General features: G+C 46.0%; 1 protein-coding gene across 1 annotated transcript in view; it reads right to left on the bottom strand.

Moving 5' to 3' along the window:
- LOC130367336 (complement C3-like) overlaps positions 1-23,512 on the bottom strand; it is a 163,079-nt gene that overhangs the window by 82,709 nt on the left and 56,858 nt on the right. The window contains exons 16-20 of the mRNA XM_056569745.1: positions 21,603-21,659; positions 19,860-19,953; positions 19,460-19,542; positions 16,336-16,475; positions 9,483-9,692 (exon numbers count right to left, since the gene is read on the bottom strand). Of these exons, the coding sequence (XP_056425720.1) occupies positions 9,483-9,692; positions 16,336-16,475; positions 19,460-19,542; positions 19,860-19,953; positions 21,603-21,659 (584 nt within the window). The remainder of the gene's footprint in view (positions 1-9,482; positions 9,693-16,335; positions 16,476-19,459; positions 19,543-19,859; positions 19,954-21,602; positions 21,660-23,512) is intronic.

Below are 23,512 nucleotides of genomic sequence, written 5' to 3'. Positions count from 1 at the left end.
GGAAGACCTAAAGGGGGGGGGTACTGTTACGCTCGCGGCGTTCCTCTCTCTGCAGCGCCCCGGTCAGACCCGCTGACCGGGAGCGCTGCACTGACATTGCCGGCGGGGATGCGATTCGCATAGCGGGACGCGCCCGCTCGCGAATCGCATCCCAAGTCACTTACCTGTCCCGGCCCCCGGCTGTCATGTCCTGGCGCGCGCGGCTCCGCTTCTTAGGGCGCGCACGCGCCAGCTCTCTAAGATTTAAAGGGCCAGTGCACCAATGATTGGTGCCTGGCCCAATTAGCCTAATTAGCTTCCACCTGCTCCCTGGCTATAATACCTCACTTCCCCTGCACTCCCTTGCCGGATCTTGTTGCCTTGTGCCAGTGAAAGCGTTTAGTGTTGTCCAAAGCCTGTGTTTCCAGATCTCTTGCTATCCATATTGACTACGAACCTTGCCGCCTGCCCCGACCTTCTGCTACGTCTGACCTTGTCTCTGCCTAGTCCTTCTGTCCCACGCCTTCTCAGCAGTCAACGAGGTTGAGCCATTGCCAGTGGATACGACCTGGTTGCTACCGCCCCAGCAATACCATCCCGCTTTGCGGCGGGCTCTGGTGAATACCAGTAGCATCTTAGAACCGGTCCACCGGAAAGGTCCACGCCAATCCCTCGCTGACACAGAGGATCCACATCCAGCTAGCCGAATCGTGACAATAACAACAATTTTATTCCCAGACCAAGGCCCAGCAACATCAATAAACCATATATTGCCTGAATGACACAGTCAGGAGTTGGCTGAAGCATGAGGAGACCCCAGGGCTTCACAATCCCTAAGAAAAGAAGACGAAGTTTGAAATTTAAACCGAAGATTTGGGTAGCTAGTGCTTCCATAACAACACTTTTATTCCCAGACCCAGGCCCAGCAGTATCAGTAAACCATATATTGCCTGAATGACACAGCCTGGAGTTGGCAGAAGCATGAGGAGACCATATGGTGTTTGAATGGCACAGCAAGGAGTTGGAAGCAGCATGAGTAGACACTAGGCCTTCACAATCTCTAAAGTTAGAAGATAAATTCTGAAATTTAAACCAAAGATTTTAAGTAGCTAGTGCTACCATAACAACATTTTTATTCCCAGACCAAGGCCCAGCAGGATCAGTAAACCATATATTGCCTGAATGACACAGCCTGGAGTTGGCTGAAGCAGGAGGAGACCATATAGTGCCTGAATGGCACAGCCAGGAGTTGGAAGCAGCATAAGTAGACACTAGGCCTTCACAATACCTAAGATTATAAAATGAATTCTGAAATTTAAACTGAAGATTTTGGGTAGCTAGTGCTACCATAACAAAATTTTTATTTCCAGACCCAGGCCCAGCAGCATCAGTAAACCATATATTGGCTGAATGATACAGCCTGGAGTTGGGTGAAGCATGAGGAGACCCCAGGGCTTCATAATCCCTAAAAAAAATTAAAAAATAAAATAAAAAACGAAGTTTGAAATTTAAACCAAAGAATATGGGTAGTTAGTGCTACCATAACAAAATTTACAGTCCCAGACCCAGGCCCAGCAGCATTAGTAAACCATATATTGCCTGAATGACACAGGCTGGAGTTGGCTGAAGCAGGAGGAGACCATATAGTGTCTGAATAGCACAGCCAGAATTTGGCAGCCGCATGAATTGACACAAGGCCTTCACAATCCCTAAGATTATAAGATTAATTCTGAAATTTAAACCGGAGATTTTGGGTAGCTAGTGCTACCATAACAAAAATTTTATTTCCAGACCCAGGCCCAGCAGCATCAGTAAACCATATATTGGCTGAATGACACAGCCTGGAGTTGGCTGAAGCATGAGGAGACCCCAGGGCTTCCCAATCCCTAAAAAAAAAAAAGACGAAGTTTGAAATTTAAACTGAAGATTTTGGGTAGCTGATGCCATGATAAGAAAATATTTTATTCCCAGACCCAGGCCCAGCAGCATTAGTAAACCATATATTGCCTGAATGACACAGCCTGGAGTTGGCAAAAGCATGAGGAAACCATTGAAATATAAGAATTTTAAATAGAAATTTAAGATTTTGAAATTGAGTATTTTGAAATGGAACTTTTAACTCCCAAGTTTTAGTGTCCCGGGCCCCAGCGTGTGGGTACAAAGGGCCAAATCTAACAAGGAGTCACATGTCACATGGCAGCACAATGACAGAGCCTGGAGGTGGCATCAGTAGGAGGAGACCATATAGTGGCTGAATGACACAGCCTGGAGTTGGCGGCAGATGAGGAGACAATAGGGCCTCACAATTTCTAAGAATAAAAGATGAATTTTGACATTTCCATTGAAAATGTATGGTACCTAGTGCTATCATAAACATATATAGGTAATGTCCTAGGCCCAGCAGCATCACTAAACCATGTAGTTGCTTAATGACACAGACAGGAGCAGGCAGCAGCATGAGTACACAAGAGAGGTTCACAACCCCTAACATTAAAAGGGGAATGTTGAAATCTTTATTGAAAATGTATGTTAGCTAGTGCTACCATCCCAAAATTTAAGGCCCAAGCCCAGCTGCTGCAGTAAGCCAAGTAGTTCCTGAAACACACAGTCAGGAGCAGACATCAGCAGTACAGAAGCAGGTTTCATAACCCCTTACATTGAAAGATCAAAGTTGAAATCTCAATTAAGCATTTATGTAAGCTAGTGCTAACATCCAAAAATGTAAGGCCCAAGCCCAGCAGCATCAGTAAGCCAAGTAGTTCATGAAACACACAGTCAGGAGCAGTCCGTAGGAGAAGTACTCAAGAGGGTTTCATAAACTCTAAGATTGAAAGATCAATGTTGAAATCTCTATTGAAGAGGTATGTTACCTCGTGGTATCATCAAAGAATTTAAGGCCCGAGCCCAGCAGCATCACTAAGCACAGTAGTTCCTGAAACACATAGCCTGGAGCAGACATCAGCATGAGTTTACACGAGGGCTTCACAAACCCTAACATTAAAATGTTAATGTTGAAATCAGTATATAAGATGTATGTTAGCTAGTGCTAACATGAAAACATTTTCGGCACATGCCCAGCAGCATCACTAAACCATATAATTGCTGAAACACACAGCCTGGATCAGGCAGCAGCAGAAGTACACAAGAGGGCTTAATAACCCCTAACATTAAAAGGTAAATATTGAAATCTGTATAGAAGATGTATGTCAGCTAATAGGGGTGTGAATTGGCAAGAATTTGGCGATACAATACGTATCGCAATACACGTATGACGATACGGTATATCGAGATATATCCCGATTCTGTCTCAAAAACGATATATTGTGATTTTTACTCACGCAGTGATACCAAATATGTTTATTTTTATTATGATTACATGCTTTTATATAGGAATAGGGGGTGATTTGAACTTTTAATATGGAAGGGGTTAATATGTGTGTCTTTTAAACTTTTATTTAAACATTTTGTTTTTTATTTTTTATACACTTTATTAGACTTTTAGGAGGAATCATTAGATTCCTCAGACAGATGAATAGAGTTCTATTGAACTCCATTGCTCTGTGATCCATTGATAGAGCCTAGTCCAGCCAGGCTCTATCAATGACAGAGCCACGGGACAGCAGGAAGCAGAGGTAAGCTCTCCGGCCACCTCTATAGTGGATCGCCTGCCCGCGATCACGCTGCGGGGGGGGGGGGGGGGGGGGTCGATCCACCCCACTAGCCCACCAGGGAGCATTCACAGGTCCCTTTAGACGCCGCTGTCAGCTTTGACAGTGGCGATCTAAAGGGTTAATAACCATATCAGCGGCGGCTCCCGGCTACTGAAATCAGCCAGGGATCGCTGAGTACGGAGCGGGCATGAGTCGGGAGCCCGCTCCATACACCCAGAGTGCCGCCTGCTTACACGAGCCAGAAAAATTCACCTGCCCTGCGCCCGGAACTGCATGTCCCGGGCATTGGGAGATACGAATTCCACATCCCTAAAAAGATCGATTCAAAAATATTTTCAATCGATACAGTATCGCCAAGTGAAAAATTCCGATAATCGAGTGAATCAGTGCTAACATCAAGTAAATTTAGGCACTGGCCCAGCAGCATCAGTAAGCCAAGTAGTTGCGGAGACACACATCCTGGATCAGGCAGCAGGATGCGTACATAAGAGGGCTTCACAACCCCTAACATTAAAAGATCAATGTTGAAATCTCGATTCAGCATGTATGTTTGCTTGTGCTAACATAAAAAAAAATTGTAGGTAATATCCAAGACAGTCCCAGCAGCACCAGAAAACAATATATTGGCTGAATTACACAGCCTGGAGGTGGGGGAAAGCATAAGGAGCCCATACAGTGTCTGAATGGTACAGCCTGGAGTTGGCAGAAGCATGAATAGACCATATAGTGGCTGAATGGCACAGCCTGGAGTTGGCAGAAGCATAAGGAGACAACATAGTGGCTGAATGAAACAGCCTGGAGGTGGCAACTGCAGCATCAGGAGTCCTGAAAGTGATCCGGTGACAGAGGGGTGCGGTGGGTGGCAATACCAGTACCCGGTGATGAAGGTGGCTGGTAGTGTTGCTCGCGAATATTCGCAATGCGAATTTTATTCGCGAATATCGCATATTCGCGAATTCACGAATATAGCACTATATATTCGTAATTACGAATATTCGTTTTTTTATTTTTTTTTTAATTTTTTTTTTTTCACAGTACACATCACAGTGATCATCCCTCTCTGCTTCCAGCTTGTGTGGTGTAAAGAAGGCTCTAATACTACTGTGTGAGACTGGTGTGCGAATTTTCGCATATACGAAAATTTGCATATGCTAATATTCGCATATGCGAATTTCCACTTATGTTAATTTTGTATGTGCTAATTTTCGCATATATAAATTTTCGCATACGCAAATTTTCACATATGCAAAAACAAAATGAGAATTTTTCGAATATGCGAATATTCGCGAATATATGACGAATATTCGTCCATATATTCGCGAATATTCGCGAATTCGAATATGGCCTATGCCGCTCAACACTAGTGGCTGGAATGTTTGTAACTGGGGAGCAGTGCCTTAAATCTGTTTGGCACTATCCATATTTGTGAAGAGTTGGTGTAGCATCATGGTCAATCTACTCTGATGCATCTGGCATTGGGGGGTGGAAATCCTGGCTGATCCACGCCTGATTCATCTTCACAAAGGTCAGTCTCTCCACATTTTTCATGGACAGACGAGTTCTCCTTGGGGTGACTATAGCTCCGCCGCACTAAACACCCACTCCGGGCAGGTCAGCTTTTGCAGGGCAAAAATCAAGTTTGGCTGCCAGAAGTCCAGCTAATCTTCAATGTTTGTTGACATGGCCATGCCAAGGTATGCCACCACCTGCTGTTTCAGGTCATGCTCCATATCTACCTGCTGCTGATGAGTTGCTTCACTATGCAGGTGAAGAAAGGTACTCATCAGCAATTGTAGACTCAGGCTGCTGCTGATGGAGCTGGTACTGCTCCTGCCACCCCACCCTTCCCCACCAGCAATGGCAGGGGAAGGTGAGCGCAGAGAGCCCCCCGAATAAGACCTGCTAGTGGATGGACCATGGTGCCGATAGGCATCAGCCAACTGACTATGTAGGATCTCTCTGTAGTAGGTCAGTTTGTCCTCCCTCTCAGTGGGTGTAAAAAAGGCACTCATTTTGTGCTGTTAGCAGGGGTCCAATAAGGTGGAGACCCAGAAGTTATCCCGCTGCCGAATGGTGACAATTCAGCTGTCACTACGCAAGCAAGTGAGTATGCATCGTACCATTTGTGAAAGTGACTCGGAGGGACTCCCTGCCTCCATCTCCACTGCATACTGCCACGGTGTGTCTGGGTCCTCGGTCTCCCCTTCCTCATAACCCTCTAGCTCCTCTAGTTGATCATGCTCCTCCTCTCCTGTCAGATGACTAGAAACACCGCCCATCTAATCAAACCTAAACTGTGCTCCACTGTGCCCCTCATCCTCCTCCTCCTTCCTCCTCTAGTTCAGCCCCCACAAGGCTCATGTGGCCATGAGATGAAGGCGCATTGCCCTGACGAGCCATCATTTCCAACACTTGTTGTAGTAAATGAAGCAGTGGAATGACGTTGTTCATCCCGTAATCCTGGTGACTTACATATAATGTGGCTTCCTCAAAGGGCCTGAGCAAACGGCAGGTGTCATGTATGAGCTGCCACTGGTTCACATTGAAGTTACACAGGAGAGTACCCCTATCTGCTTGGATCATCAAGAAATCGGTCATGGCTTTTCTCTGTTCGCACAGTCGGTCCAACATATGGAGGGTGGAATTCTAACGTGTGGCAACGTCACAAATCAGACTATGTTGGGGAATACCATTCTGATGCTGCAGCTCAAGGAGGGTGTGCTTTGCGGTGTACGAGTGGCTGAAGTGCAAAGGTTCCTTCCCATCCTTAGGATGTCTCGCAAATGGGGGGGAACACTTCAGGAACTGCTTGACAACCAGATTTAACATGTGTACCATGCAGGGCACGTTTCACCCTTCCTTGTCGCAGCGCGGCCAAGATGTTCTTCCCATTGTCGGTCACTATGGTTCCCATTTCAAGATTTTGTGAAGTAAGCCATGCTCCGATTTCTTTATGAATGACTTTTAGGAGTTCCTCCCCTGTGTGACTCTTTTCACCAAGGCAAACCATGTGAAGAACAGCGTGAAACCGCTGTGCCCTGCACTCATGGTATACTGACGGGCCATAGAAACTTGTCCGGGCAGTGGGGGCTGGGGACACGGTGGAGGAGGAGGATTCGGAATCACACACTGTCACAGGACCAACGGGCTGACAGCGTGGATGAGGAAGCTGCGTGACCTGTCCAAGTTGGGGTTGTTGCTGTGCAGGAACCCCATTCACCCAGTGAGCTGTAAAGGACATGTATAGTCCCTGACCGTAGTTACAGCTTCAGACGCCGGCGCTGCCGTGCACTTTGGTACACACCGACAGGTTCAAGCACTGGCCCACCTTCTCTTCCACAAAATTGTGCAGGGCTGGTACTGCCTTCTTCTCAAAGAAATGACGGTTTGGCACTCTCCACCTCGGCTTGGCACAAGCCACCAGTTCTCTGAAAGGTGCAGAGTCCACCACTTGAAAAGGGAGGGACTGCAGCACCAGCAACTTAGACAGGAGCACATTCAGCTTCTGCGCCGTTGGATGAGTTGGCGCATCTCTTGGACATGGCTTCGCGGATGGATTGTTGGCGGAATGGATGACAAAAGTGGGAGAAGCAGGAGCATCTGGAGCGACAGAAGGAGGGTATGACAGAGGGAGCGGCGTGCCACTGGGTGATGCAGCAGGCTGGACCACTACATCAGAGCCACGGTTCTCCCAGGCCGCTTTATGGTGGCGAAGCATGTGTTGACGCAGGGCCGTGGTGCCAAAATTGGGACCCTGGCCACGATTCACCTTCTGCCGACATATCTTGTATGTGGCTACGTGAACCTCCTCCGGATGCTTGATGAAAAACTGCCACACCGCCGAGTAGCTTATTTTCCCACCAACAGTCTGCACTAATTGACTGCTACTGCCGCCGTCTCCAGGAACCCCTGTTCCACTACATCCTGGGAAGGTAGGCTGCCGTAAAACAGGTGGTCTCCTCCGGGCACGTTTGGCTCCAGAATTTCCACTTCTGCCACCACGCTGACTCCCATCCATGCTACCGCTGATGCCTCACAGGCAACCTTCAACTCCTGATGATGATGAAACTCCTTCTGCACCCGGCTCCCAATTGTGATCGGCTTCATCATCATCGAGTTGTGTCTGCACGTCACTGATGTCCTCCTCAGGTTCCCCAACAGTGTCTGCTTCAGGACCCTGAACCCTTGCAACACCGCCTCCCACATCACTCTCCGCATCACTACTTGGCCGCCTAGCGGAGGAAGCAGCGCATGTCTCCTCCACTTCTTGGCTGGGCAGTATCTGCTGACTGTCCTCTATTAGATCGTCCTCAGTGAATAGTGGAGCTGAACTCAAAGCATAAGATACTTCTCTAGGAGAGGGAAAAGCATAGGACAGAGGCAATGGGAGGACAGGGACTGTTCCCGGGCCTTGCCAACTGAGGGTTGTGTCTGAGGAACCCACCGGCTGTTAACTGGGGATGTCAGATGTCACTTGTGATGAAGTGGATGACCGTGTTAACCAATTGACAGCAGATGGGTTGCTGATCTCTAGCTGCAACTCCTGCTGCCAGTCCCCCCTAGTCTACTGCAACCTCTGCCTGAAGGATTTAGGCCTCCGCCACTCCTCTGTGCACGTCCTGGCACTTCTCTGCCTGACATACTTAATGCGTAAAAGAGGGGAGTACAATACGCTTCACTACTCTTAAAACAGTATTTGTCTAGAACAGCAGCAGGTGTGCCCTTTTGGCTGGCCTTTCACAGTGCATTTAAAAAAGTATCTGAGTACAACACCAGATTGACAGATTAACAGGTACAAAATAGTTCTCTACTTAGATGTACGTATGCGGTATGCACTTATGATAGCAGAAAAATGCGCTACAATGAGCCTAAAAAAAAACAGCCAGTGATTACTTTTGGCTGTCTTGGCTGCTAGCTAAGATATAAATCTAAATTAGTATTTCTTTTTTATTATACATATACACAACACCCGATTCTGACCAGTACAAACCCAATGCACAGGAGCCGTAACCAAGACTGCAAACCTAATGTCCCCCTATACATAACAATTAATATTACCATTCATACCCCTCCCCCCCTTATTAAATTTTTTTTAAATGTATTTATTTTTTATTCAAACTAACAATCTTGCCCTGCCATACTACACAGCGCACGTAGTGCCACCTGGTGATGGCATCCCTGCATCGCAGTTGGACAACAAACTGAATAAACTACCGGGCCATGCTGCAAACCACGCAACGGAAACCTAAACGCGCCAATGACCTGGTAAGTCCAGCAAACGAGCATGGAGCGCTGAACACCTTCTGCTAAACAGCACCGCCCGCCAAACACCTCCACATCGGAGATACGTGCTGCCCATCGGCAGCGCTGCAGTCCCCTCCCCCAAGCCCCCACCATAAGCACACGGCAGGAGAAATACACAAACCTACATAGAATGAATGAAAAAATCACATCGCCGGACACCGGCACTTACTGCCCACAGATCAGGAATACTAGATACCAGCACACAGCAGTATATAGGAACTGCATTTTCGCTAAACGTCCATACGCATCTGTGGAGGGGGCGGTGTGCGCTTATATATCCAACGCCCCTCCCACAAACACAGCCTGATAGGCTTAACACTTATGAGACCGTCATCTTCATGAGCCAAACCCCGTAATTCCGACAAGAAGATTTTTTTTTAGCAAACCAGTGATCAAATTCTTTCTTTTTTTTCCTGCCATTTTACTACATCTACACAATAGTTCATTAGGAGATTCCTGTTTTCTCAGCATTCAGGAAACTTTTTGATCTTCTATCCTATAGGGAGATGCACAACATATTTTATTTACCGTCACTATCACAAATTTCTGGATTCCGTCTGTTCTGAATGGAGAACCAATTGCCTTCACTTCTACCCTGCAAGAACCCAATACAAGTGGTATAATGATGAAAGGCACCACATGTGAAGACTGCGGTCCAATGGTCACATCCTGGTAATAATCTTTATTCGGCGTTGACAGACTGCAGAAATCTTTGTTGTAAATTAGAAACAACTTTACCTAAAACACAAAAAAAAGAAGAAAATTATCAACTGGGAGGATCCAGGGGCTATCCAGGTTTAGGTCTGTATTCGTGACTGGAAACAGCTTTACTGTTGTCATAGGCCTGTGTACTGCAGCTTATCATTCATATATGGAGCATCAATACCAGAGACTGTTGTCCATGGAGTTCTATTTCCACCTTAAAGTGTACCTGTCTTCAACAAATACTTTTGATATAATGTAGATAATAGTGTTGAGGGCGAATATTCGAAATGCAAATTTTTACCTCGAATATCGGCACTTCGAGATTTCGTGAATATTTAGAATATAGTGCTGATATTCGTGAATATCGGCACTTCCAGTCAGAGGACACTGATCCCTCCCTTCTATTAGGTGAAAGATATAATCGATAGTGTTGCTCACGAATATTCGCAATTCGAATCTTATTCGCGAATATCGCATATTTTTCACTTTTTTTTTTCACAGTACACATCACAGTGATCATCACTACTGTGTGAGACCGCCGGGCGAATATTCGCATATACAAATATTCGCGAATATTGATCCCTTTCTTCTACTGCTTCTATCAAGTAACACTGGTATACTTGCTATGAATGTAATAAATTTTCACATCTGCGAATATTAAGAATATGCAAATGTAGTGAATATATAATGAACATTCGCCCATATATTCGTGAAATATCGCAAATTCGAATATGGCCTATGCCGCTCAACACTAATAATCGAACATGCACACCATGCAAATTTCATTACGAATTTTTGCATGAAAAAAAAAAGAACTAACATAGCGAATATGCGAATTTTGCAAACATAGGACGAATATTTGTCCATATATATATATATGCGTGAAATATCATGAATTCGAATATGGCATATGCTGCTCATCACTAGTAGATGATACTATTATATGTATATTCTTAATACACATTGATTAAAATTGATTGGGTAAAAATTGCTGTCCCTGCAGCTATTGCCTTTATGTCTCTATGAGTAGTCTAAATACAGGAAGTTAGGGAAGGACAAGCAGGGCTCTGTGCAGACTCCTGGCTTGTCAATCCTGCTGTGTGAGCCAGGAGTGTGTCACAGAGCCTCAGTGTACAGAGCCCTGCTTGTCCTCAGTGCACTGAAACTGCTTGTCCTCAGTGTACAGAGACCTACTTGTCCTCAGTGTACGAAGCCCTGCTTGTCCTCAGTGTACAGAGCCCTGCTTTTCCTCACTACACAGAGCCCTGCTTGTCCTCAGTGTACAGAGCCCGGCTTGTCCTCAGTGTACAGAGACCTGCTTGTCCTCAGTGTACAGAGCCCTGCTTTTCCTCACTACACAGAGCCCTGCTTGTCCTCAGTGTACAGAGCCTTGCTTGTCCTCAGCATACAGGGCCCTGCTTGTCCTCAGTGTACAGAGCCCTGCTTGTCCTCAGTGTACATAGCCCAGCTTGTCCTCATTGTACAAAGCCCTGCTTGTCCTCAGTGTACACAGCCCTGTTTGTCCTCAATGCACAGAGCCCTGCTTGTCCTCACTACACAGAGCCCTGCTTGTCCTCAGTGTACAGAGCCCTTCTTGTCCTCAGTGTGCAGAGCCCTGCTTGTCCTCAGTGTACAAAGCCCTGCTTGTCCTCAGTGTACACAGCCCTATTTGTCCTCAGTGCACAGAGCCCTGCTTGTCTTCACTACACAGAGCCCTCATGTCCTCAGTGTACAAAGCCCTGCTTGTCCTCAGTGTACACAGCCCTATTTGTCCTCAGTGCACAGAGCCCTGCTTGTCCTCACTACACAGAGCCCTACTTGTCCTCAGTTTACAGAGCCCTGCTTGTCCTCAGTGTACAGAGCCCGGCTTGTCCTCAGTGTACAGAGCCCTGCTTGTCCTCAGTGTACAGAGCCCTGCTTGTCCTCAGTGTACAGAGCCCAGCTTGTCCTCAGTGTACAAAGCCCTGCTTGTCCTCAGTGTACACAGCCCTGTTTGTCCTCAATGCACAGAGCCCTGCTTGTCCTCAGTGTACAGAGCCCTTCTTGTCCTCAGTGTGCAGAGCCCTGCTTGTCCTCAGTGTACAAAGCCCTGCTTGTCCTCAGTGTACACAGCCCTATTTGTCCTCAGTGCACAGAGCCCTGCTTGTCCTCACTACACAGAGCCCTACTTGTCCTCAGTGTACAGAGCCCTGCTTGTCCTCAGTGTACAGAGCCCTGCTTGTCCTCAGTGTACAGGGCCATGCTTGTTCTCAGTGTACAGACCCCTGCTTGTCATCAGTGCACAGAACCCTGCTTGTCCTCAGTGTACAGAGCCCTGCTTGTCCTCACTGCAGCCTCACTGCACAGAACCCTGCTTGTCCTCAGTGTACAGAGCCCTGCTTGTCCTCAGTGTACAGAGCCCCGCTTGTCCTCAGTGTGCAGAGCCCCGCTTGTCCTCAGTGTAAAGAGCTCTGCTTGTCCTCAGTGTACAGAGCCCTGCTTGTCCTCAGTGTACAGAGCCCTCCTTGTCCTCAGTGTACAGAGCCCTGCTTGTTCTCAGTGTACAGACCCCTGCTTGTCATCAGTGCACAGAACCCTGCTTGTCCTCAGTGTACAGAGCCCTGCTTGTCCTCACTGCAGCCTCACTGCACAGAACCCTGCTTGTCCTCAGTGTACAGAGCCCTGCTTGTCCTCAGTGTACAGAGCCCCGCTTGTCCTCAGTGTGCAGAGCCCCGCTTGTCCTCAGTGTAAAGAGCTCTGCTTGTCCTCAGTGTACAGAGCCCTGCTTGTCCTCAGTGTACAGAGCCCTGCTTGTCCTCAGTGTACACAGCCCTGTTTGTCCTCAATGCACAGAGCCCTGCTTGTCCTCACTACACAGAGCCCTGCTTGTCCTCAGTGTACAGAGCCCTGCTTGTCCTCAGTCTACAGAGCCCTGCTTGTCCTCAGTGTACAGAGCCCTGCTTGTCTTCAGTGTACAAAGCCCTGCTTGTCCTCAGTGTACACAGCCCTGTTTGTCCTCAGTGCACAGAGCCCTACTTGTCCTCACTACACAGAACCCTACTTGTCCTCAGTGTACAGAGCCCTGCTTGTCCTCAGTGTACAGAGCCCAGCTTGTCTTCAGTGTACAGAGCCCTGCTTGTCCTCAGTGTACGGAGCCCTGCTTGTCCTCAGTGTACAGAGCCATGCTTGTCCTCAGTGTACAGAGCCCTGCTTGTCCTCAGTGTACAGAGCCCTGCTTGTCCTCACTGCAGCCTCAGTGTACAGAGCCCTGCTTGTCCTCAGTGTACAGAGCCCTGCTTGTCCTCAGTGTACAGAGCCCCGCTTGTCCTCAGTGTGCAGAGCCCCGCTTGTCCTCAGTGTAAAGAGCTCTGCTTGTCCTCAGTGTACAGAGCCCAGCTTGTCCTCAGTGTACAGAGCCCTGCTTGTTCTCAGTGTACAGACCCCTGCTTGTCATCAGTGCACAGAACCCTGCTTGTCCTCAGTGTACAGAGCCCTGCTTGTCCTCACTGCAGCCTCACTGCACAGAACCCTGCTTGTCCTCAGTGTACAGAGCCCTGCTTGTCCTCAGTGTACAGAGCCCCGCTTGTCCTCAGTGTGCAGAGCCCCGCTTGTCCTCAGTGTAAAGAGCTCTGCTTGTCCTCAGTGTACAGAGCCCTGCTTGTCCTCAGTGTACAGAGCCCTGCTTGTCCTCAGTGTACACAGCCCTGTTTGTCCTCAATGCACAGAGCCCTGCTTGTCCTCACTACACAGAGCCCTGCTTGTCCTCAGTGTACAGAGCCCTGCTTGTCCTCAGTCTACAGAGCCCTGCTTGTCCTCAGTCTACAGAGCCCTGCTTGTCTTCAGTGTACAAAGCCCTGCTTGTCCTCAGTGTACACAGCCCTGTTTGTCCTCAGTGCACAGAGCCCTACTTGTCCTCACTACACAGAACCCTACTTGTCCTCAGTGTACAGAGCCCTGCTTGTCCTCAGTGTACAGAGCCCAGCTTGTCCTCAGTGTACAGAGCCCTGCTTGTCCTCAGTGTACGGAGCCCTGCTTGTCCTCAGTGTACAGAGCCATGCTTGTCCTCAGTGTACAGAGCCCTGCTTGTCCTCAGTGTACAGAGCCCTGCTTGTCCTCAGTGTACAGAGCCCTGCTTGTCCTCAGTGTACAGAGCCCTGCTTGTCCTCAGTGTACAGAGCCCGACTTGTCCTCAGTGTACAGAGCCCTGCTTGTCCTCAGTGTACAGAGCCCTGCTTGTCCTCTGTCTGCAGAGCCCTGCTTGTCCTCAGTCTGCAGAGCCCTGCTTGTCCTCAGTGTACAGAGCCCGGCTTGTCCACCCACACTTCCTGTATTTGGTCTTCTCACAGAGACACACAGGCAATAGCTGCATTACAAATATACACATTTTTAACCAATGTATATTACAAATATAGATATAATGGTATTATCTAAATTATATTTTAAAAAAATTTGACGACAGGTACATTTTAAAACATGCACCAAAGTAGAAGAATAAATGGGGGAGCACTCACAGTTTAGAAGTCACTCATGTGGTATGACGTATGGAATTTTACTTGCACCGAAAATAAAGAATATCGCAGGACGCCAGGGTCTCGGACGCGACAAGTCACTTATCCTGTCCACAGACCCTGGCGTCCTGCGATATGGAATTTTACTTGCACCGAGAATAAAGAATAAAAGTCATACCACGTGAGTGACTTCTAAACTGTGAGTGCTCCCCCATCTATTCTTCTTCTTTGGTGCATGTTGTGGACGGGTCTCTAGAGGATAGAGTACCGGAGGAAGCCGCAGAGTGGTCCTGCTTTCATGCTGCTGTTGCTAACACTCACATGTTTCTCAGTTAATGTGGCAATGCCGGTCTCTGTCTCCATTGCTTACCCTTTATAACATAGGTGCCAGAAATGCTGTGTAATTACCAAAAACTCAATTCTGGATTCAAGGTCATTTTCATCTTCTTACTTAATTTTCACCCAATGCATTTAAAATGAAAACATTGTATTTCTGCAGATAACACTGATGAGAAATCCTATTTAACCCATTCCAGACTGTGTTGTATCTCTTACTATATTCACCGGGCTGCAGACCTATTGCAAGGGCTTAACCTCTGCCTGTTTCCTCAGTATCTGGCACCGGTGTCAGCCGTTATACTTGGACCACTCTTGGGATAGCGACCTGCTATCCTCTAGTAGCAAAAGGGTGAAAACCTAGAGGATACTCCACTCCCAAATTTGGCCCTAAGTCAAACTGGTAAGGTATGGGCATATAAAAAAATATTTACCCCCTTGGGTGCTCCCTGCATTTCATTATTAAATTATATAGTAACATAGTTGTCAAGGTTAAAAGAAGACAAATGTCCATTAAGGGTCTATTCACACGTACAGTATTCTGCGCAGATATGATGCGCCAGATTTCAAGCTGTGTTCAGTTTATATTGAAATTTGCAGCAGAAAATCTTGTGCATCAAATCTGCGCAGAATACTGTACGTGTGAATAGACCCTAAAAAGGTATTCTGGGGTTAACTATCTTGACTATCTTGCCCATTATGAATAATTATGCTAGTTTTACATTTACTTGCTATACCGCTCTGCCGTGGATCGTCCTCTTTTTCTTCATTATATGTTCCCCCCAGGTCTAGCGTTTCTTTTCAGGTCCTGATGAAGTTCATCTCACAATCCTTTGCGGCTCGATGCAGCAGCTGGTATCGGGGGCTTGGCTATTTCTTGAATTTCCTCACAAGCCAGCCCCCTGATGATGTTTGTGGTCCATCTGTATGTCCTGACGTGCCGGCATCCCGTGATCTCAGCAATCTGCGCAGGGATCGCGGCACGTCAGGACGTACAGATGGACCGCAAACGTCATCAGGGGGCTGGCTTGTGAGGAAATACAAGAAATGGCCAAGCCCCAGTATACCAGCTGCTGCATCGAGCTGCAAAGAATTGTAAGATGAACATCATCAGGACCTGAAAGGAAACACTAGACCTGGGGGGACCATATAATGAAGAAAAAGAAGACGATCCATGGCAGAGCGGTATAGCAAGTAAATGTAAAGCTAGCATAATTATTCTTAATGGGCGGGATAGTTAACCCCGGAACACCCCTTTAAGTTCAACCTATAACCCTACTGTGTTAATCCAGGGGAAGGCCTAAAACTAATGAGGCTGATGTAATTTGCCCCATACTGGTGTAAAAATTCTATGCTGACTCCAATATGGCATCAGAATAATCAGAATAAATCCCTGTATCAATGCCCTATCCCCATAAAAATAGTTTCCCTAACTTTTAATATTATATTTGTCAAGAAACAAACCCTTCCCCCTTGAAATAGTTTATTGATTCAGACATCACAACATCATGTGGAAGAGAATCCTCACTGCTCTTACAGTAAATAATCTCTGTCTGTGCTGATGGTGAATGATTAAGTAGATGTAATTAGTAGTAAACAGGCGACATTGAAGCATATATTAAAGCATAATAAACTACAGTAATTAAAGCCATAGATGAATACTTTTTGAAGGTGTTTTATAATTAAATAAAATAATTAAATAATGATAATGTTGTTTATAATTAAATAATTTTGTCATGTGCACAATGCATTATCTTTCTCTAAATGAACGAGCCTGAAATTTGGAACATTCAATTTTAGATTATTTAAGTTAAACATTTTAATTTTTATTTCAATGTTGTTCTTTCAGTTACCTTTACAGGTACATCTTGATAGTTATATACAACCCCCTGGATCTCCACTTCTTCATTTCTCGGCACAGAATATGGGAGCTTCAGATCAACAAAAAAGTCTTGCCTAACCCGGTACTCGTAGGGTTCAGCAACACAGATACCTTTCCATGGAAAGAATCAGTAATTATTGACCATACATTCATCGAACAACTTGTGATCTAAGAAATAAAGGTTCTTGAAGACCTGAGATCGCTGTCGGACAAACACTTTTACATGGTTACCTCTCTTCTGATCCCCCCCCCCCCCGTTTACACAAATGCTCAATTCAGCCAAGTGTTCATGTATTTAGAATGGAGAGAGGCTTGACCCCTCTGGTGACCACTTATCCCCCTGAGATAAAAAGAATAGTGCAGAAGAAATTCAACATGCTTGATATTATCTCCCTTCCTCGAAATCATCTGTCTTGGGAAAGATTTGAAGCCCCACTGGTCAGATGGCCCGACTGAGATTTGCAGACTTGGTCAACACATATCTAATGTGAACTAGTGACTTAACACGCTTGTCCTCCTTGGTCCTGCTAAAGAACATGTTAAAGGGGAACTCCACTGGAAATCAATTTTTTTTAATCAACTGGCTCCAGAAAGTGAAGCAGTTTTGTAAATTACTTCTATTTAAAAATCGTAATCCTTCCAGTGCTTTTCAGCTGCTGGATACTACAGAGGAAGTGGAGTTGTTGTTTTCTGTCTAACCACAGTGCTCTCTGTTGACACCTCTGTCCATGTCAGGAACTGTCTAGAGCAGGAGAGGTTTGCTATGGGGATTTGCCCCTACTCTGGACAGTTCCTGACATGGACAGAGGTGTTGTCAAGACCGACTGGGGAAGACAGGGAGAGTGAGCCCTAAACTGACCTTAAAAACACTCTCCCTGCCTACTTGCCCATCCATCCTAACCGATGGATTGACAACTGGGTGCCGGTCCCTCCCTGCGAAAAAGTGCAGTGGCGTAAAAACACATAATATACATAGTCGGTCACAAGCCAGAAACAGAAACGGAAGACTACCAGACAGGATACAAATACAAACAGGCAAACTGATTAGGAACATAGGACACTGTTCACAAACAGATACAAGTACAAAGGGCAAAGATCAGAACAACCAAACAGGATATAAATATAGAACACTGTTCACACTGGAGACAGAAACAGATTAGGTCTAGAACAAAAGACTGGGAAACGTTTGAGTCAGCATAGACTCCAAGAACAAACAGGATTTAACATACAGAGCACAGGTAACACTAGACCAGAAAGGGATAAGTCAGAATAGACTCCAGGAACAAACAGGAATAAACTCAATCCCTCAGAAAACCTCCAGTAGAAACAGAAATGTCTTGATACTAAAACTCAATCTCCCAGAGTCCAGCATGGAGCACGGAGATATCTTGTACTAAATCTCAATTCCCCAGAGTTCCCATGAAATGGTAACTGGGATGTTTTGTTACAAAAACTCAGAAAACAGATACAAGAAAACACACAGTGTGAACAGCTACTTAGCAGAAAGGACATACTTATCCTAAAAACCGACTAATGAAACACAGACTAAAATCTAAGGAGCATGCTAAATAACCATGGGTAAAAACCCAGATAAAATAACAAGATAAGTGCAAGGTAAATGCTCAAGCAGACATAGTAGCATTGTTGCACAAACAGACAAAGTGTATTGCACTGAATAACCAGCAGCATGTCAATCACCATCTCAGAACCTAGACTGAGTTGGAGATATCTAGACACACCCGAGTTCTCATTCATTCAGAGCATTAACCATTCCCTTTCCAGGGAGAATAAAAAACTGCTCTGAACATGCTAGTGTGTGAATACACACCTAAACAGAAAAATACAAAAACAAATAAATAAACATTACAGGTGTCAGCAGGGAGCACTGTGGTAAGACAGAAAGGAAATTCAAAAAGAAAAGAACTTCCTCTGTAAGTACTGGAATGATTAATATTTTTAAATAGAAGTAATTTACAAATCTGTTTTACCTTCTGGCACCAGTTGATTTGAAAAAAAAAAATAGTTTTTTCAGCGGAGTACCCCTTTTTAGGGCACATGTAGAAATCATAGGACCTTATAGCAAATCTGCTCAGTTTTTAGGTTAAAAATTCTGGCTGAATAATTTCATAATATGTCTGTAGGGCCAGCAAGCTGCATAGAGTATGGATGTATACTGCTAGGATTTATTTTAATAGTTGTGCCATGTCCTTTCTCAACACTAACCCAAAACAGCCATGTACCCTTCCCCTATGGCCTCCACACCACAGAGCTTCTTAAAGGGGTATTCCAGGAAAAAACTTTTTTTTATATCAACTGGCTCCAGAAAGTTAAACAGATTTGTAAATTACTTCTTTAAAAAAAATCTTAATCCTTTCAATAATTATCAGCTGCTAAAGTTGAGTTGTTGTTTTCTGTCTGGCAACAGTGCTCTCTGCTGACATCTCTGCTTGTCGGGAACTGCACAGAGTAGAAGAGGTTTGCTATGGGGATTTGCTTCTAAACTGGGTGGTTCCCGAGACACGTGTTATTAGAGAGCACTTAGACAGAAAAGAACAACTCAACTTCAGCAGCTGATAAATATTGAAAGGATTAATATTTTTAAATAGAAGTAATTTACAAATCTGTTTAGCTTGCTGGAGACAGTTGATATATAAAAAAAAAGTTTTTTCCTGGATAACCCCTTTAATATCCATTAGAAACCTTCTGCAACACAATACTTGAAGTTTCTCCAGTTCATCCCAAACTGAAATTAAAGGGGTACTCTGGTCCTGAGAAATCTTATCCCCTGTCCCACCGCGGTGCCAGCTCACAAACAGCCAGGTGGCGACCACGGGGCCGGAGTATCGTTACGTCACTACTCCGCCCCTGTGTGACGTCACCCCCGCCCCTGCTATGCAAGTCTATGGGAGGGGGCGGGGGTTAAAGCCATCAAACCTCATGTTGAGGGACTGAGGCAGAAAGCAGCATGATACCAGGTACTGGGGCATTAAATCACTTTGGCCACAATCAACCATCACAGACCATTCTCGACGCACTTTAACATTTATATCACATATCTACGTTATTGTATTTGACTTTTGTAGATATTTCCTTACCTTTTGGAGATAGGCTTATTGCTAAAAATTGCCATGTAGCAAGTGAATCTTTCAAAAACATCCGTATTTGTTTACTTGAAATACTGTGAATGGAAATTTTAATATTTTAGAACTAATTAAATACACTACCCAGAACTTTGGATGCAAACTGAGACTGTGTCATAAAGATGCTCTCAATGGGAGATTGTGGCAGGCGAATAGAATTACCGGTAGATAAGATAGGATTGACCAAATAAACCCAAATTCTCCACGGTGGGAAGGACCCCTTGAGCCACACACACACATTGATAACATTATAAACCCATATGAAAACATGCCATTGGCCAAAGCTCATGTATATGGAACCATAACACGTGGTTGGCCCTTGTTGAAGGGCTGAAGGAAATATAGGGCTACTCACCCATCTTTATCAGGTTTTTCTGACATATATACGGTCTTCCAAGACCATGAGTCTGAGAACAATGTTCTGGAAAAGACATCCTCTGTAGATATTTCTGTATGTAGCAATGGGAGATATCTTTTTATTTCACCAAATATTTTTACAAATGTTGACAGAAATTAGCTAAGAGGGCCAATTCTGTAGGCACAAAAATATTTCACAGGCCTATTAATAGGAATTGGATCCGTTTTGACCACAGAAATAGACTACTAGGACCCACAGGTGTGAACACAACCGAATCCTGGGTATTGTGCCGTCTTCTTAAACTATGAGGTATCATGGACTATAGGACCCATAGAAGAAATGATTAGAGCAGGCTTTAGCCTGACTTACTAATAGAATTTAAATGTCATAGTTTACCTACTGATCAATTTGATATTCCTTTGTGATATTGTACCTCCACACTCACCAAAGTCCATTAAGTGTAAAACAGTAGGTAACATAAAAGGTGGGGAGGAGGGAGGTGAAGGTTCAGTTTCTCCTTATACGCGGTGACAGGGAAGAGGGGATCATATTACGATCCCTAAGCTTTAGGGTATGTTCACACTACGGAATTACGTGCTGTGAACATAAACATCAGTGTGAATGGGTTTCCGAGAGACCCGCTCACACTGCTGAATTTCAGCGGCGGACAAACTGTTCCGCGTAAAGAAAGAACATGTTCATTCTTTGCACGGAAGTCCGCGAACACTGCATAGCTGTCGATGGAATCTCCGCTCGTGGAAATTCTGCGAGCGGAGATTCCATTCATAATCTGTAGTGTGACCGTACCCTAGGGTACATTCACACTACAGAATTTCCGCGGAATTCCACAGAATTCTGTGGTGCGAACTTAAAGGGGTACTCCCGTGGATTTTTTTTTAAATCAACTGGTGCCAGAAAGTTAAACAGATTTGTAAATTACTTCTATTAAAAAAATCTTAATCCTTCCAGTGCTTTTTAGGGGCTGTATACTACAGAAGAAATGCTTTTCTTTTTAGATTTCTCTGATGTCATGACCACAGTGCTCTCTGCTGACCTCTGCTGTCCATTTTGGGAACTGTCCAGAGTAGGAGAAAATCCCCATAGCAAACATATGCTGCTCTGGACAGTTCCTAAAATGGACAGAGATGTCAGCAGAGAGCACCGTGGTCATGACATCAGAGAAATCTAAAAAGAAAAGCATTTCCTCTGTAGTATACAGCCCCTAAAAAGCACTGAAAGGATGAAGATTTTTTAATAGAAGTAATTTACAAATATGTTTAACTTTCTGGCACCAGTTGTGAAGTTTTCCACAGGAGTACCCCTTTAACATTAGTGTGAATGGGTCTCCGCGAGACCGTGGAATTTCAGCAGCGGACAATTCCGCAGCTGAAACTGTTCCGCGCAAAGAAAGAACTTGTTCATTCTTAGTGCGGATTCCACGTGCACTGCATAGATGTCAATGGTGATGGCTCAGTGCCACGCGGCCCTAGCGCCAAAGTATTTTTCGCGCGCGGCCACCAGACGGAATCTCCGCGAGCGGAGATTCCACAGTGTGAACGCACCCTTAGGGAGACTGATTGGCTGAAGCACAAAGCACAGTTCTGACAAGGAGTGGACACATGTATAAAAACATAAGCAGGATTAGATGTCATTGCCTTAGAACTCGCCACCTAGAACAGGAATAACCATGAGAATCATCATACATCTCACACTCCCCATCATCACTATTATCATCATTACCAACATCTTCGCCAGCAGAGCGGCGGCTCCGGCTTTTGTGAGTATTACAATGCAAGTCTAAAAGAGAGAAAAGAAGAGCGACTTAATTAAACAAGAAGTAGTGATGTCATCAGAAACAACCCAATGATATATAGAACAAAATACAAACAAAAAATCCATTAAATACATTAAGCCAAATATCAGTGTTCTCAAGTACAGTGGTCCCTCAACATATGACGGTAATCGGTTCCAAATGGACCATCGTTTGTTGAAACCATCGTATGTTGAGGGATCCGTGCAATGAAAAGTATGGGACAGTGGTCTACAACCTGCGGACCTCCAGATGTTTCAAAACTACAACACCCAGCATGCCCGGACAGCCAACGGCTGTCCGGGCATGCTGGGAGTTGTACTTTTGCAACATCTGGAAGTCCGCAGGTTGAAGACCATTGGTATTGGAGGTTATACTCACGTGTTCCCAACGCTCCGGACCATCACTGCTCGTCACCGCTGCCCTGGAAGTCGCCTTCCATCGCTGTCGCTGCGTCCCCGAGGTGTCCCTGACGCTCCGGCAAGGTCTCTGCTTCCCCGGCATCCTCGCTATCCGTCGTCGCCATCACGTCGCTACGCAGGCCGCTCCTATTGGATGACGGGATGGCGTGCGCAGCGACGTGATGACGACGATGGAGAGCGCCGACGATGCAGGGGATCCCGAAGAGGACGCTCCGGAGCCCCGAGGACAGGTAAGTGATCGTCAGCGAACCACACGGGGCATCGTAAATGGATATCCGGTGGCAGCTGAAGCAGTCCGTGCTGCCGGATAGCCATTTATGCGATGGGACCGACATACAAAAGCATCGTATGTTGATGCTGCCTTCAACATGCGATGGCCTCTGAGAGAGGCCATCGTATGTTGAAATGATCGTATGTCGGGGCCATCGTAGGTTGGGGGGTCACTGTATAGCATAAGTTGTAGTTTTATAGCATGGGCAGATGTAGGGGGAAATTCTAGTACCCATAAGCGATATTTAGAGGACTTCACTTTGACCTCTTAATGACATGGCCTAATTTGGCCTTAAAGGGGTACTTAGAGCCTTAAGTTCTTTTGAAAAAAAGACTAGAACTTTCTTTTGAACCATTAGCCCTGGGCTGTCGGCATATAAAACAACAATCTGGACTGCGTTTTCCTTCTGGTTGCCTGTGGTCGATGATCAGCTAATCCCTAGCTACTGTGATGTTCCGCCTTGGTAGTGATAGACTGTGCACCAGGAACATCACCGACAGAGAAAAACTTTAATGAAAAGTTTTTGGTCTTTTGGACTCACTGCTGGATTTGATTTACAATACTAACCAAAATACTGATCCAAATACTATGTGTGAATCCAGCCTAGGGGTCAAAAAACACAGCAATTTTTTCTACATATACCCAAAGGGTGAGATCGGTTGCAATCACCACCAGAATGGGGGCCTAGTTCATCCCTTTTCTCTTTACCGTATGACCTCTAAGGAAATGTTGAATGGTGCCATGGTTGAACACTGTTACGCCGAGCGCTCCGGGTCCCCGCTCCTCCCCGGAGCGCTCGCTACACTCTCGCTACTGCAGCGCTCCGGTCAGATCCACTGACCCGGTGCGCTGCGATACCGCCTCCAGCCGGGATGCGATTCGTGATGCGGGTGGCGCCCGCTCGCGATGCGCACCCCGGCTCCCGTACCTGACTCGCTCTCCGTCGGTCCTGTCCCGGCGCGCGCGGCCCCGCTCCCTAGGGCGCGCGCGCGCCGGGTCTCTGCGATTTAAAGGGCCACTGCGCCGCTGATTGGCGCAAGTGGTTCTAATTAGTGTGTTCACCTGTGCACTCCCTATGTATACCTCACTTCCCCTGCACTCCCTCGCCGGATCTTGTTGCCATTGTGCCAGTGAAAGCGTTTCCTTG

Source organism: Hyla sarda, chromosome 4 (assembly GCF_029499605.1).
Source record: "Hyla sarda isolate aHylSar1 chromosome 4, aHylSar1.hap1, whole genome shotgun sequence".
NCBI lineage: Eukaryota > Metazoa > Chordata > Amphibia > Anura > Hylidae > Hyla > Hyla sarda.
The sequence above is the reverse complement of the archived record's forward strand: the minus strand, read 5'-3'. Positions and strand labels throughout refer to the sequence as shown.